We start from the raw sequence: 16,764 nt of genomic DNA, 5'->3' as shown, positions 1-16,764 counted from the left end.
TACCAGTTTTAAATAGTGATTAAAACAACAGTGGGTTTATCATAAAAATGCAGAAATATTGTACTTGAGTTGAACTTTCTCAAGACATAAAATTGGGTATAGCTACTCTGAAATCACTAAAATAAAAAACAATCCATGGAATGCTCTAAACCATCATCAAGCATTAAAGGGATAGAGTAACTGAATACAATAAGATACAATTTTTGTACCAAAACACCACTAGAAACTTGGACATTGAATAGATCCAGATCAATAATTTAACACTGTAAGGAACTATGAGAAAAAGAGGTACTGGATTTTACTTAACATCTGTAAATTGCACATAACAGTTGTAAAAAAAGGGGGAAAAAAAAGATTTACGGATTAATATTCTACTACTCAGAAAATTAAAAAGTAATTTGGTCCCAATAAACAGGAGTTCAAAAGTTTATAAAGGATTTTCAAATTTTCTACAGTACAAATATTCCCATATAAATTCCAGTTTATTATAAAAAAATAACCCAAACAAACAGAATAGCAATTACAGCCTGCTTACTGACTGTTCCCTGCAAAAGATAAGTTTTCTGTGCTAGTCAGATCTTTGCTTCCAGGCAAATTTTAGAAAGCGATACAGAGTTTGTTCTCCAAAACAGGAAGGCCTGGAGAGAACAAAACCAAGGGCACACAAAACCAGACAAGAAAACAAAAGAGAAACTACACAGGGAGTTTGCTTCAAACCTGAGCCCTCAAAGACTACTTGTGTTCCCCAGGTTCTTAAAAGCTTCCTTAAAACCAACACCTATATCTTTCCTTGCATCATAGAATGGTTTGGGTTGGAATGGGACATTTGAAGATCATGTAGTCAAACTCCCCCTCCCACCATTGCCATGAACAGGAACTAGATCAAGTCTCTCAAAGCTCCATCCAACCTGATCATCAACATTTCCGGTCATGGGGTATCCACTATTTCTCTGGGAAATTTTCAGTGTCTTATCACCCTAAAGCTAAAAAATTTCTTTGTGCCCAATCTAAACTTACCCTCTTTCGGTTTAAAGCCACTGTCCCTTGTCCTATCATTTCAGGCCTTGGTAGAAAGTCTCTTTCCGTCTTTCTTATAAGCCCCCATCATATACAGAAAGGCCACAACAAGGTTTCCCTAGAGCCCTCTCTTCTCTACGCATTTGCAAGTCCTGTTGCCCTATTTAACGCTAATTTCCAACCTCCTCTCCCTCCTCTTCTTGCCTCTACTCATCCCATCCCACCAGGTCTCCAGGTTCCCATTTCCCAAGAGCACAGCCGGAAGCACGCCAAGCAGTATTGAAAGACTGACACCAGGCTGCTGCCTTCAACAGAACAAGGTCATTCATTCATTCATTCGACTCTCTCCTGTGCTCAGACCTCAATTTTTAGCTTGTCACTTTCATCTCACTGTGATGTCAGCTCTGGTCTTGAAACTGACCGGAGTGGCAGGAGGGCAGAACAAGCACATCAGCACTCTCGGGTGAATTTCTGCTCTACCCAACAACTCCCCAAAGAAATTAGGATAAAACACAGGGAGAACATCAGGGAAGCGGGGGGGGGGGGGAAGACCCAAAAACTCAGATAATAAAAGCTGGCACCATCAAGAGCGGTATGAGGGTCGTCCAAGCACGGTCAACCTCCGTGCTTCCCGCGAGAGGAACACCTACGGACACGCCGCGCTGCCCACGCGTGACACAAGAGCAGCCGGGCGGGGACTTCCCGCAGCAGGGCGCTGCGAGAGGCGCCGCGCCCGCGGAGCTGCGGCCGCCCCGGCCCGTCCCTCACCTCTCTGCCGCGGTGCCACAGGCGCTGCTCGGCGAGGGGCAGCCCGGCCTCCGCGTCGATCCGCTTCTTCACGTCCCGTACGGCCGCGGACGGCGGCAGCTCGAAGGTCCTGCAGCCCAGGCAGTCATGGAGGACGGTCACCCGGGCCAGCCTGCGGCAACACGAGATACCAGATGAGAGAAGGCTCGCAGCGCCGCCGCCCGCTCGCTTCCCCCTCGGGCACCACGGAGGCCCGAGACGGGCGTCGGAGCCCGCGGGGTGCAGGGATGGGCGGGCGGGCGCCTGTCCCGCTCTCCGAGGGGAAGCGGCGGAGCTGACCCCACAGCCTCCCCTCCCCTCCCGGCCCGGCCCGCACTCACATCCCGCCGCGGCGCACAAAGGACCGCTGCTCGCCCCGCCGCCGGCGCTCCCCGCACGGGGAAGGGGTGGGGCTGCGCCGCCCGGAGATCGGCGCCGCGGAGGAGGCGGGAGGAGGAGGCGGGGGCGGGTGGAAGTGCCGCCCTTAGAGCGGCGGCCGCGGCTGCGGCGGTGCGAGGGGCCCCCCGGGCGGGTCCTCAGCCCCGGCGCACGGAGGCCTGTCCCGGCTCCCCGCGGCCCGGTGCGCCCAGGGCCCTCGGGCGAGAGAGCCCGGTCGCCTGGGGCGAGGGAGAGGCTGCAGTCGCGTGTACGGCGGGAGCCGTGACTGAGGATGAGATGCAGAGATGGTACCGCAAGCACATCCTTCCTTCAGCACGGAAGCATGCTGGTGTTTCACGTAATTCACAGGATTCAGGCACCACCGTATGGATCACACTGAGTTACAGCTGATTAACTTCATTGTTTCTCAAGCACGCAAAACACAAAAGGAAACATACTTTTTCTGCTCTCTGTCGGAGAGCCTCTGATAGGTCCTACACCCTGCCCTACCTCACAAGCATGTGCGTTAAGTCCTCACACCATTCAAGACTTAAGGAAAGTGCTCTCGTTCTTGAAAACTGAGCCTTAGTCTGCCTGTAATCCAAATAAATTGAGAGGGCAGTTTGAGAAACTTATGGAGAGGGCCAGCAGAAAGGCTACTGTTCATCGTGTACAAAGTTCTGCACCCAGGGCCATGGGCTGTGCATCAGTGACGGGCTGAACAGCAGCCCTGCTCCAAAGGAGCTGGGGAATACCAAGCTTTCCAGATCAAGGAAAGCAAGTGTTTGCTCAGTGCTGTTGAGGCTGGATCTAGGATACTGTGACCAGAACATAGTGGTGTTTTGGGCTTCCTTTGTTCGCAGGCAGAGGGTTACTGACATGGCCAGGGGCCCAAAGCACGTGACCTACAAGGAGTTTATGAGGGGCTGTTTAGTCTGATGATGAGGAGGCCATAGGGTGCGGTATGGTAACATCCTGCATGTACCTGAAGGGCAGTTTCAAAGGCCGTGGACCTGAGCTCTTCTTAGTAGTGCAAGACTAACAAGGGGCAGTGGCAACAAACTGTAGCTTGGGAGGTCCACGAGACAGCAGGAAAAATCCTGTCACCAGGAGGTGAGTTGTCTAGAGGTACTCTTCATTGGGGTGTTTCAAGGCTTAGCCATGACTGACCTGAACCAATACTGATCCTCCTGCTTTGAGCAAAATATGGACTACAGACCTCCGTCCAATAGTTCCACTTCATTCCAACACTTCCATCACTTTCGATCCCTGACTAAACTAAAAACATTTATGACTTTACTCAGTGACAGGGAGTTAAAACTGATACTTGACAGCCAAAGGCAACAGAGTTTCTGTGGAAGGGCAAAAAGACACAATGAACCTTTGCAGAAGTGTATCAAGCTAAGAAAAAGAAAAACTCACAAAAATTGATACAAGGCTAAAAAAACCACAAAGGTCAGGTGGGTCACGATCCAATACAGTATCTAAGTAGGTAGAGTTTTGCCAGTGCTACAACTGTTTTCATTCATCAGCAGTGTTTGTATATTGAATTCTACAGGATTATAAGAAAATGTTGAAAATATTGTGGGTCTGATCATGCTTTCACCAGAAATAACACAAAAACTATTTAACATAAACAAGATGTCTCTCTTCACTTTTGTTTAGGACTCTGTTCATTTCTCTATCATTTCATCTTTTTAACTTTCCTTTTTGTTACATCCTCTTCAGAGTTTGTCATCACAGAATTTTTCCTACTATGTCCAAAAGAATGAGAAGGCTGCTTTCTAATCTCTTAATGTTTATCTTTTTATGTCTTAATACCTGCAGAAGGGTATGTCATGAGGGACACAAATGTGGATGACTGGGCAAAATGGAATGAGACCCAATGCAGTTCCATCCATATTAGCTACTAAAATAGTCTCCAGACCAGTTGTGAAAAACCAAGCCACATGGGCAAAATCTAATTCTTCTTCTCTGCCTGGGATCACAGGAGTGATTTAGCCTTTTACGAAGCATGCAAAATTGTTTGCATGGGACCCTGGAGAGGAACAAAGCTACCTCAGGTAACAGCCACCTCTCCATGTGAAACTTTTCAAACAGTGGGACACATTCAGGACCATGGACTGTCCTGCTGTCAGTGCCAGGCTGAAGTTCCCCAAATTATGCCACATCACATGACAAGACAATACTCACAAATTATGTCCTGTGATGATTTAACATTGATATTGGGGAGAAAAAAAACCTTTGTGTACCACAGATTCTGTCTAGTCTGTGACCTCTTTAGTAGAAGGGAAGAATTGGGAAGAACTGGTAATACAGAACTGGAACCTTTCAAGATTCTGGACAGAGGAGTTGGACTCTTGAGCTCTTGGAAATTAGCCATGTCTGTTCTCCTCAAAAATCTGACCCCCTTATTTTTTCCTGATATCTAAATAGAAATATCCTAGAAATTGATGATACAGAAATTACACTGACTGGAAAAAAAAAAAAAAAAAAAAAAAAAAGATTACATCTTCCAACTTTCAGATTTTTGTAACAACAACAAAAATAAATTTTAAAATCTTGCTTATCCATTTGAAAACAGAACTTGGAAGCTGGGTAATCCTACCAGAGTTCAAGGTATAATGTACAAATTTGTTATGAAGAACTACTAAAAATGATTTTACATCACAATGTTAAAAGAAATTCATTTGACCTTACCAGCTAGGAATTTTTTAGCTACCCATGGTAGTTAAAAAAAACCCCAACTTTTATATATAAATGGGTTGGGTCTCATTTGAAATTTTTTTATATTATATCTAGAATTTCCTATGCTAAGAATTTTATAACCACTTTTCCAAGCAGAACAGCATTTGGATTTAAAAATGCATATGGAAAATTCTCCTGTGGCTATAAATAAATTCTGTTTGGTTCAGAATGAAGTCATATAACCCATATAAGAAGGGGCATGCAATAAAAAAAAAAAATTAAAAAATTTTAACAGTCTCTGCAACACTAAGTTATTTTTATAAAACAGAATGAAAGCTGTTTTCATAGTACAAGTTCCATAAAGACAGAAAATTCTGCATTGCAGAATCACCTCATATTTCCAATTATTTAAAATAAGACTGCAGTAGCAGAAAAAGATGGATGCAAGTCCCTTCCATCCTGTCAGTGTGATTAGAAAGACGGAATGGAGTCCACAAAAGGGGTGTATGGTGCGATAAGAAACAGACATGGCTCGGTCACTCCTGCCAGAGGAAAACCGCTGCAGTACAGTGGCTTCCAGCTCAGCAAGTAACCTTCTGCAGTGCTGGCAGGCAAGCAGCAGTGACTCAACAACTTCATCTGGGTTTGAGACAGTGCACACCAAACTTTAAGCAGCTTAAACCTTCTATGACGCAGCAAGCACTTACCTCCATTCTTAAATCAACTCCTTAACTGTTACCGGCAGATGTTTTAAACATTGCGCCGTATCTATTTCCCAGCAGTCAGAGAACACAGATTGCATTGGTCTATAGTCACTGCCAGGAGCTTGCTTTCCCCCTGCTTACTAATGCCTTTTCAAGAAGTTTGAAAGTAAGCCTACCATTTGTTGATGACACGTGCTAGTCATTGGCAAGCCACCCCTTATTGTACAGTTTCTGTTTCATTTGAATAGCTCCACTAACAGAAAACATCTAATTTTTTTCTAGCTAGAGTTCCATCTAGTACAAATGGCCAAAAAAATCCCCAACCTCTGGCACGTGAAGTGTTTGATTCAAACAAAATATCTATAGTTTTTCCCTCAGATCTATTACACAAATTGGGTGTTTTGATGAAACTATTTTATTTTAGGTTGGTGCTGTGAGTTTAAATAAATATTCCTACTTTGCACTGCTCATGTGAAACCACTATTATCAGTTTCTAAGCAAAATATCTGTATGATCATAGCTTAGTCAAACACTGAAGAGCTGAAGTATTATTCCTTTTTCAAGCTGATTCATTTCTAAATGTCAAATATCAACAGAACAGGATACTTTTGAATACTACTAAAAGTGAGTAAAACATATAAGGGCACAGAGACCAGGAAAATACATTTGTTTTCATCTAATTATTTTGATCTCTCTGTGATTTGCTTTAGTGTTCAAGTGAGTTCCTTGATGGCACTAAGCAAATTGTAATGGAAAATACTTGAAAGACCTATAAAACTTGTTTCAGTTTATTCTTTGCAAATAAAGAGCAAAGCAAGAAGGCACAAGTAAATTATAAGATTTCAAAATCTCAAATGCTGAAGTTAAATTTCCTCTATGATCCACCTTTAAGAAAATACTACTTAAAGTTAAGTCCTTGAAGAGACAACTCAACTATAGCACAGTAACCATCACTCGACAAATTTGAATTGCTAAGGATGATGGAGTTTTCAATTCCAGATGGTACAAATAACAAAACACCAGTACAAAATGTTTGGCATTTCAAATTATGCAAAAGATTAAACCAAATTATAAAAATAAACTCCCCAATTGCTCTTTAGGGATCGCAGTAGGAGGGACTACAGTGTTGCAAGAATTGCTGTTGGCATACATTTTTTAATAAGCAATATGTTAAATTACTGGTGGTATTTTGTTTTGGCCTTCAGTGCCAATAAAAGGGCCAGATTTAGAACATCCACTTTAACCTTGAAACATCAAAAGAGCGGAGCCTAAATTTGCAAATTAATTTCAGGGCCTAATGTAGTCTCCTAAACATCTTCATGAATCCAGGCCTAGGTTTTTTGCCTCCGTTTAGGACACAGAGTCATCAGGTTATCAAAGCAAGGCTTTTTCCATACTACCTTAAGGCATTTCCTTATTTTAATTTCAGAGCTAATGGAGCTACTATCATTCTGCTGAGGAAAATCAACTCAATAACTAAAAGGACCCTGATTACACATGCATTAAACATTTTAAGAAGTATTTGCTGATCCCTGTTTTTTCTGAATACTGCATCTAACCATGTTCTAAAATTTCATAACATTTTCTAGGCATCACTGAACAGAGTCCTTTGTATATAGAGAAAATTACAATATGAAATAGAAGGAAACTACTGCAAGACATGTAGTTTTCCTAAATTGTGAAAAGACACAACTTCAAGCACTTCTGCAAGTGTCTCTTCATCAGATAGTGGTTGATATCCAGCAATATCCTTCCAGATAATCCTAGCTCTTTTCCACTTCTATATCAGTTCTGTCTCACTCATAACACATTCAGTCCCATACACAAATACAAGCTACAATTTATCCTTCAGAAAACAGAAGGACAAGTGGCACAGAAGAAGAAATATGAGTCACGTATAAGGCCTAGTGAGAGGAAGGTTGGAAAAGGGGAAGAAAGCACACAGGTCATCCTCTTCTGGGTAAACACAGAGAAGTGAAAAAAACCTCAGAGATGCCCAGATGTATAAGATTTGGATTAGAAGGGCCTAGTTAACTAAGCAACAAGAAAAAGAGAGATTCAAACCCCCGCATTTTCTATCCAACAGTGACCTGGCAAAGGAAGTATATAACTTCCATGAATTTTCACAGAATTCCCCAGGGAGCCAGTAGAGCAGACCCTGAAAGAGTAATCAGCTGTTGCTATCAACAACTGTCTAACACAATGCAAAGCCCACCTTCCTGAAAAATCCCCACTGCAACACCTTCCTAACACACAAGAAAAAGCAGAGGCTGTACATTAAAGAACTGCACATCAAGGGGGCTCCTGCAGATTGCAGGGCTGAGGGTGGAAGCTGTCCTCTTCCTGCAGGCCCACTGACAGCAAGTAAGAACACTTCTAATTACAACTTAACATTTTGTAACTTACAACAAATCAGTTGTAAAATTTGTTTAGACACTGTTCACACAAAGAACTTGCTTTGCGTTTTAGCTGTTGGCAGGATTATACATTCATCCCAGTAAAACAGTATGGTGAATTCAGAGTTAGGCAAGCACAGGAAGGAAACTTTCACTTGTTTTCAAAAAATACTATAGTGAATGGAGACTGTAAATTGAAAGTTAGACTATGAACCCATTAATCACAGGAGTTTTTTCAAGCAGTTCTCATTATTTTCAGGGTGATGATTCATAAGTAAATGTAGCAGAACCTGGCACCTAAGTATTATTTTATAACATAAGAAATTAATTTTACCTTTAAAAATAGTAATTTTTTATGAAAACTAGGCAAGTTTCAGACTTCTTTAAATTACTGACCATGGGTGTTTGAGCAAGAACATGCCAGCCTAACAATAAATTCTTTCAGGATATTTTTTTGGCTTTTTTTTTTACCTGTTCTTATCCTCGATCTCCATTGTCTCTTCTTCTTTGATATCTTCTTGATAGGAACATGAAGCAGATATTTGATTTATAAATTAGAAAGTTATTTTTTAATCCTTTTTGCTTATCATCTCTTCAGGGGACACCAGAAAGCCCAAGCATATGAAAGTCAACTCAGTATTCACTCCATCCCTTATCTTCCCAAGATGTCTCTGTTATCTCCCCAAGATGTCTCTGTGCCTCACCAATTGCTACTTCTCCAGTTTTCTTTTAAAGCCACTTGCTTAATTGTTCACAGGAGTTCATTCTCTTATAATAAAGAACAGATGTAACAGGACAGATTTCAGAAAGCAAGGAGGTCGTCTTCACTTTCTTTAACTGAATTCAGGCTATATTCTTGTGCAATTGATTTATATTTATCGTCTAGAAAAGGAGTGGAATTCTGGAAACTGCTGTTTCTGCTTTGTCTTCCTTTTTTTTCTGGAAGCAGGCACAGTTGGAAGAGTATTAGTGAGGCCTAAAATCTAACATGTCTTCTCCATCACACCTGCTAGAAGATACTTCTTAACATCAGCTCAGGAATTCTGGAAGAAGAGACACAAGGGAAAAGGGGAGGGCCATTAATACAAAACAGAGTTGAACCAAAGGGTATGAAAAAGTCATTTCCTTTGAGGGCATAGCTGCAGTTACCAGTATTGAGTGAGTCATGATACTAATTATAAACTGCCTTGTGCATTACTTGTAGGCACACGGAGAGAGAGCTGACACAGAGCAGGGAGGTTTCCTGCTTCTCCTCCAGTTTAATACCATATGATCAGTATAGCAACAAGCACGCAGAGCTGTAAGTATGCTGACTGAATGGGTGTCATGGTTTAATGCCAGCTGACAATTAAGCACCCAGCAGCTGCTCACTCACTCCCTCCCAGTGGGATAGGGAGCAGAACCAGGGAAAAAGGTAAAATCTGGGGGTTGGGATAAGAACAGCTTAATAATTGAAATTATGATGATGATGATGATGATGATGATTAATGTTAGTAAGAATGAAATAATGGAAATGCAGAGAAATACAACAAAAAGAGAGACGGAAATAAAACCCAAGAAAGAAAAGTGGTGCACAAAACAATTGATCACCACCCACTGACCAATGCCCAGCTCATCCCTGAGCAGAGATCCATCCCTCATGGCCAGTACATCCCACTTTATGTAGACAGCCTGACATTCTGTGGTCTGATGCATCCCTTCAGCCATTTGGGCTCAGCTGTCCTGGCTCTGTTTCCTCCCAATTTCTTGTGCACCTCCTTGCTGTCAAAGCACAGAAAACTGAAAAGTCCTTGATTTAGAGCAAGCACTGCTGAGCAGCAGCTACATCAGTGTGTTATCAACACCATTCTCATACTAAATTCAAAACCACAGTGCTATACCATTTCTAGGAAGAAAATTAACTCTATTTCAGCCAAAACCAGTACAATTGGCAGCTATTGGAGGATATATATTCCTCTGCACTGTGTATTACAGTCTGGAGATAAAATTATGCCATCAAGGAAAATAACAGGCTGGGCAGAACATTCATGGAGAAGGATTTTGCCCTTCTATTCAAATGGCTTGCAGCTAAGGGAAGAGATTAGCTAGCTTGCAATGACTTTCCACTGGGAGGATTCAAACTCTTCCCAGCTTATACCCACTCCCAAGGTATATGGGTCAACATCTACCCTATGCTGCCTTTGGGAACTGTTTCCACTGAATTTCTGTAGCACCAGAACAGTGTATAAGTGAGGCAAGGCATGTGCTGCAAAGCTGTAGAAAACAATATACTACAATATTAAGTTATTACCCAAGGAAGATATGTTTAAGAGTGCTGGAGTACTGACAGTGGTGTTCCATTATTGTTCTGCATCTGTGCAAATGTAAATCCTTCTCTGAGCCTCTGACAGTGTTGGCAAGTCTTTTCATAATGTGCAGTTGCATATGTCCTCCTTCAAACAGCAATGCACAGTCATTCCTTCCTGAGCCAGAAAGGAAAACAACTGTGGCTGAATTGCAAAACATGAATTAGATGTAAGCACGATACTGAAATATAAATTATATGAAAGAAAGGGAAGTATAATTTGTGGCTTGAATACTGTTTCTTTTAATACTTGAGAATTTTACCTACTCAGTAAATAAAATGTCAAAATGTATGAATTCTGAATGCATGTTTGCTGTGACAAGCATCATGAAGAATTTAAGTTAGCATAATGTGTTATTAAGTGGCTTCAATATAAATTTTTCTTTCTGTAGATGCTGAGATGTATATCTACCTTATAATCCTAAGAAAAGTCCACACTTAAGTCATACTTAAATAATAAAGACTGAAGCAAAGGGCCTTGCAAATCCAGCCCCATTTACCCAGATGTGAATGATTTCATAGAGGGCAAAACTATTGCAGTCCTGCTGCATAATGGGTTGCAGTTGGGAGGGGAGCTCTAAGGAAAGGCATTTTGGCTGCAATGAAAATCCAGGCTCAAGAAGTCCAGGCACTACATGTAGATCCATGGTTGGAAGACAAGGACAACTTATACCAGTTCCCCTAAAAAGTCATTAGAAAAATCACACATGAAAAGCATTTCAAGTTATTTGAGCAGCTTCAATTGCCTTGAAGAACGATAAATGAAAAATATGTTATAACAGAAAGTAATAGAAAGCTAATTATGACTTTAAGAGACAGCCTCTCCATAATTAGTGAGTGACACATTTTCTCAGACTCCATTCTATTTCTAGGCTTGGTCTCTCAAAGATTGTCCTTTATTATGTCGCCCCTTGATATGTTACTTTTCTTGGTACTGACACACGCTAGGAAAACAGAAATATCTTCTAGGATTTTTGACAATGACACCTTGTTCAGAAGATTGATAGGTAAAAAGTACCTAAAAACACCCTCAAACTATTGATAGAATAAATAGCTTGCTTAGCAGAAAAGTACATTATAGCACAGTGCGATGTGCCATCTCTACACCAGCAAGTAATTCCAATAGTCCTCAAAGGTGCTTGGTCTTGCCAGCATAGATGTGACCAAAAGGTGTTTTCAGTTCGGTACCAGATCACATTACAGTCCTAGGAAGATTTCAACGCAGTCATGTCTGTGTTGTCTCCCGTGGTAAGAAAGAGAGCCAACTTGGCTGTCAGATACCAGATACAGATTTATCCTGGCACACTTAACTTGCTGGCCTTACACTTCCCCAGTGCCTGAGCTGGTCATACAGGTTACCTTATACTTTTATACGATACAGAGGTGCAGCATCCGAGAACATTCTCTATCTGAATTTATTACTATAGCCAACCATAAATCTCTCCTGGGGAAAAAAGAAGCAGTTACAACCAATGCCTATGCCAATTTTCTAGTGTGGGATTTGTTACTTTTTAGGAGAAAACACCTTTGCTGGAGGATTTTATGTGTCTTTAATTGAATTTTGGTGGAGAATGTTTGGTAGTCAAAGTGCAAAAACAATCTTCAGTTTTGTGGATACCTGTGATTAGTTGTAGGTAGGAACCACAGGTATAGCTACACAAATACCTAATTTTGCCTGCAAACCAGGTAGGTGAATATATATATATATATGTGTGTGTGTACACTGCTACAGAAATTTTTGTTTTAAGAACCATTAGTGGTTATCTGATTATCTATCTGTTCACTCCTCATCCTAATTAATATTAGGATTAGTCTAAATGTTATACATCGAGTTCCTTTCCTCAGTGATACCACCTAAATCAAAGTTGTTAATAGTCCATCCAGCAGCATGAGAAGAATACAAGAGCCATCAGAATTACTGAACACAATCCAAAGTTTTGAGTAGGGAATCTGTGGACAAATTACTTCAGTAGCTAATGCTTAATTTATGTTTTATACAGTCTAAAAGCACAAATTGTTCCTGTCAACACACAACTTATACTAGCTGAGTTCAAAATGCGTTTCTATCAAATTAAATTCAAGGCCATCACACGACTGCAGGTACCACACAAATGTAAAGAGTCACTTCTCAGAGATACCTGTTCTGCTGAAATTTGAGACAGACCTGATAAAGTGAAATATAATAATGTGCCAGCGGGCTAGAAATGATGGAAATAAAGTAGATATGTCCTTAGAATGTTAATTGTCTAGACAGTTTTGGTGTAGCACATTCAACTGAAACACCATCATCAGATATAAATCAGTGCCATCAGCAAAATATATCACTCTGCATTTATACTGTTATGCATTACAAGAGCTTTCATGCTTTATCACATAGAATTTTAAGATTTAAAATATACTGAAAACATCAAAAATGCCAATACTTCAAAATAATTGTGCAACTGATAATATTAATGCTACAAATTCTATATCATTAATGCTGTTCTCATTATAAGCAATAAAAATGCTGTACTCTTGTTGATTTTTATAAAGAGAAGAGAGTGATTGCAGCTGTACAAAAGTGATTCTTTTTCTAGAATGTGATGATTTTGATGCATTTGCACAGTAGGCATTGTTGCTTTTTGATGAAACACCACAAATGTAAGTACAAGGATAAAAATATTTAACAGATGAAAGTCAGGACAAATGCTGTAGTCAGTTTTTGAAGCAAGTATTGCCTGTGCAATACTTGGACCTTTCCAAGGCCACACCAGCACCAAGAAGAGCAGCAGTTACTCCCTTTAGGATGGACATGAGCTGGCAAAGTGAGCTTGCAGCCCAGAAAGCCAGAGGTGTCCTGGGCTGCATCCAAAGCAGCGTGGGCAGCAGGGCCAGGGAGGGGATTCTGCCCCTCTGCTCTGCTCTGGTGAGACCCCACCTGCAGTGCTGCATCCAGCTCTGGGGTCCCAGCACAGGGAGGACATGGAGCTGTTGGAGTAAGTATAGAGGAGGGACACCAGGATGGTTAGAGGAACAGAGCACCTCTCCTACAAGGAAAGGCTGAGAGAACTGGGATTGTTCAGCCTGGAAAAAGGAAGGCTTCATGGTGACCTAATTGTGGCCTTCCAGTACCTGAAGGAAGTGTACAAGAAAGATGGAGAGGGACTTTTTACAAGAGCATGTAGTGACAGGACAAGAAGAAATGGATTCAAACTGAAAGAGAGTAGCTTTAGATAAGACATTCTGGTGAAATTTCTTTACTGTGAGGGGGGTGAGGCCCAGAAACAGGCTGCCTAGGGAAGCTGTGGATGCTCCATCTCTGGATGTCTTCGAGGCCAGGTTGGATGGGGCTCTGAGCAACCTGGTAGCGGAAGGTGTCCCTGCCTATGGCAGGGGGTTGGAACTAGATGATCTTTAAAGTCCCTTCCAACCCAAACCATTCTGTCATTCTATGACCTACAGCAAGGTCCTGTAGTTCCCTCAAGCTGAGTGAACACCCTGTCCTGCTCTTTGCCTCACAGCAAGGCAGTCATCTGACAGTCACTGAAATTTATTAATTGTGAAAACTTCTCTATTATTAAAGGAGAGAAGACAGCCTCCAGCAGCCGTCAGTGAAGGCATAAATGTAAGTAGTAGTTCTGGTGTGGATGCATTTGTAGCACATACTGGAAAAGATTTCAGAGTTACCTGAGCAAACAGAACAGCCACTAGCTCCAAAACCAGAAGCAGCCAAGCACTAGCAATCCAGCACCACAACAAACAGAACTGACAGCCCTATTGTTCTCAAGATTAATCCAGTATCTCTTCACAGCTCAATGCTGCAGGGATACATCAGCTGACTGTTATCTTAAGCCATGGAGTTGAGGAAATTTGTGTCAGACATAAAAGAATAAGTTAACTTAAACCAAAAACAGGTCTTGTACCCACTTGATCTGCTTCTTTCTTGGAGGAGCAAAAGCAACACAATTCTTAAAATGTAAATGTGCCCAACACAAGACCTGCCATACTTCATTTATGGAAAATGTGACTCAAGAAGTATAATTACATGCAACAATAGGAAAAGTCTAAAAATTACTTGCAATAATATGACTAAGTTTGATTCTATGGTATTCAAATGACCTTACAGTAACCATCTGGGACCGTGTGGTTGAATTATGCATAAAGAGTCTTTTCATCAAATTCTGATGAAGTAAACTCATATCAAATGACAATGTCTCAAAGCAATTTTTTAGCAATGCATAGAAGCTGGAGGAAAAGACTTAAAAAAAACCCATGAAATTGAGAGAAAGAGCCACGTGGTTAAAACCTCACTGCTGTTCTCCAGAAATGTGGAGATTTTAAGACCTTTTCTGTGAGATTAAAAGCAGTGGTTTCCATAAAAAAGGACAAGCAGAAGGAGAACCATTTGTGCTTAGTGTTGGTTCTGAATCACTTAATGGGTTTTCCAATGATATGGGAAACTGACACTGTCTATGAACCATAATACAGAAGCCTAAAGGGCACTGCAATCACAAAGTTATAAACAATGGGCTATTAAGCTGAGGAAAAAATAGCAGGAATATGAGTTATGGCTTGACTGCACAATATGATGCCTTTAATTAATTGATTAAATTAATTGATAAGCTTAATTGATAAGCTCTTCTTTCCCTAGAGCAAGGTACACTAAGTCTGAGCTGAACACTAATTTCTAGTGTCTAAAACAGTCTGGACCATCCGCTGTAGCAACACACTGTTCTGTGCAGACTTGCCCATGCAAGAGTTAATGAATTATCTTACAGTGGGGTGTCAGTCTCATGAATCCCTGATGAGAAACCAGAGGAAGGACAAGATAGGAACTAAGTCCTCATACAGAAAATACTAAAATCTCAGAATAGTTACATAGTTTTTGTTGAACTCAGTCCCTGTATGTGATACAGGGCTGGAAGGAAAAGTAGTTGGTCAAGTGCTCTGAAAATACAATTCCACAGGAAGGAAGGGAACTGAGTACTTGTACAGATTTCCTTCTCTCTCTATGTTTTTTTAATTAGATTTTGTTTGGATTTAGCTGCAAAAATATCTCCTTCAAGTCTTTTCTTCAAGAGTAACCTGGAAAACTCACACATCAATTTTTGGTTTGCAGCATTATTAGTGGCTGAAATACCAGCAAAACCAAACACCCTTCTTGGTTACGTAAGGGCACTGTACTGTGCTGTCCACAGAAAACCATTATAACAGATATGCGAAGTCTGAGAGTGCACCTAAAGTACACTTTGCAGATAAGCACTTCAATTGAAACAGTAAATAAACTTACTCCAAAGATGAACTTAGAAAGAATATTTATTTACTGTAAGGTCAGTTATGCCCTAAGTGCATACCTAATATTTGGATACCTAATCCTGGTATCCAAATTCCTTATGTATTGCCTCCTCCACTGTAAGCTAACAGGCAGTTCAGGCTTAGGTATATTGAACTATACTAAATAAGAATATTTAATCTACTTGGTTTAGATGTACACAAATAACTCTTTGTTTACATTCAAATGTTTGAAGCAGAAAAAAATACACTGAGGAAATTTTCTTACTTATTAAGTAAATCAAATTCCAAATAATTACAATAAGTAATACATATATATTGAAAGTTATCCTTTCACACATTGTATCTAAAATAATTTTTGTTTTTACCCTCAAGTGAAGGGTTTAGCTATGTCCAAATCTTGCTACTGATCTTACTTCAACATTTCAATTAAGAGCAGATGGACTCAGATCTTTAAAAAAATTATCTTCAATGAGTAAAATGAGTTGATGTTTGATTTAGGCATTACCATTCCCTGAACGCTATTAATATGATAGGCAGCCTCACTACTCTCTCTGGCCTAGCATTTTCCCCTTTGGTCACCTTGCAGCACAGATGGCCAGGAAGGAAGGATGCTAGCCTGATGATAAGAGTAGCTGTGTTCTTGGTTGGACTTTCTGTCTTCTAAGGACAGTTCAGGGTCTTTCAAAATTATTATCATTATGATCATCCTCATCATTATCATCATCATTATTGCAATGAAGATTGGAAAGAATGGCTTATTACAGAAATTTCAAGTGTGGAAATATTTTTTTTTTCTCTCACTAAATGAGTATTTATTATCATATGGAGGTTGCCCCTTTTGTTTACAGTCATGTGAATTCAGGAAAGATTGATAGCCACAAACACTAACCTGTATCAGATGTACATAAATCTGATTGATTGATTGATTGTATGGATGTATTTTGCAGTATCTCATTCTTAAAAGTTTGAGTTAGATTGCAATTCTTAGACTGCAACTCAGAAATCTGCATTTGACTGACAAAAGCCTGATGAGAGAATTTCAAGTCTACAGTTACAGAATACTCCAAATACTTTCATGGAGGGAAAGATATTAACAACTCTCAAAGGAGCATTTATGAAGCCAAACCTTCTCTAATACTTATCCTGGCCTCAATTACTCTTGTGAAGAACTTTTCTT

At 40.6% G+C, this 16,764-nt stretch overlaps 1 protein-coding gene across 1 annotated transcript in view; it reads right to left on the bottom strand.

Moving 5' to 3' along the window:
- Window positions 1–16,764, bottom strand: part of SACS (sacsin molecular chaperone) — a 56,823-nt gene that overhangs the window by 33,166 nt on the left and 6,893 nt on the right. Inside the window, exons 5-6 of the mRNA XM_069013531.1 lie at window positions 8,441–9,012; window positions 1,786–1,936 (exon numbers count right to left, since the gene is read on the bottom strand). Coding sequence (XP_068869632.1) covers window positions 1,786–1,936; window positions 8,441–8,463 — 174 coding nt within the window. The 5' untranslated portion in view covers window positions 8,464–9,012. The remainder of the gene's footprint in view (window positions 1–1,785; window positions 1,937–8,440; window positions 9,013–16,764) is intronic.

Source organism: Aphelocoma coerulescens, chromosome 1 (genome assembly GCF_041296385.1).
Source record: "Aphelocoma coerulescens isolate FSJ_1873_10779 chromosome 1, UR_Acoe_1.0, whole genome shotgun sequence".
Taxonomy (NCBI): domain Eukaryota; kingdom Metazoa; phylum Chordata; class Aves; order Passeriformes; family Corvidae; genus Aphelocoma; species Aphelocoma coerulescens.
This window is presented reverse-complemented; position numbering and strand designations above follow the sequence as displayed.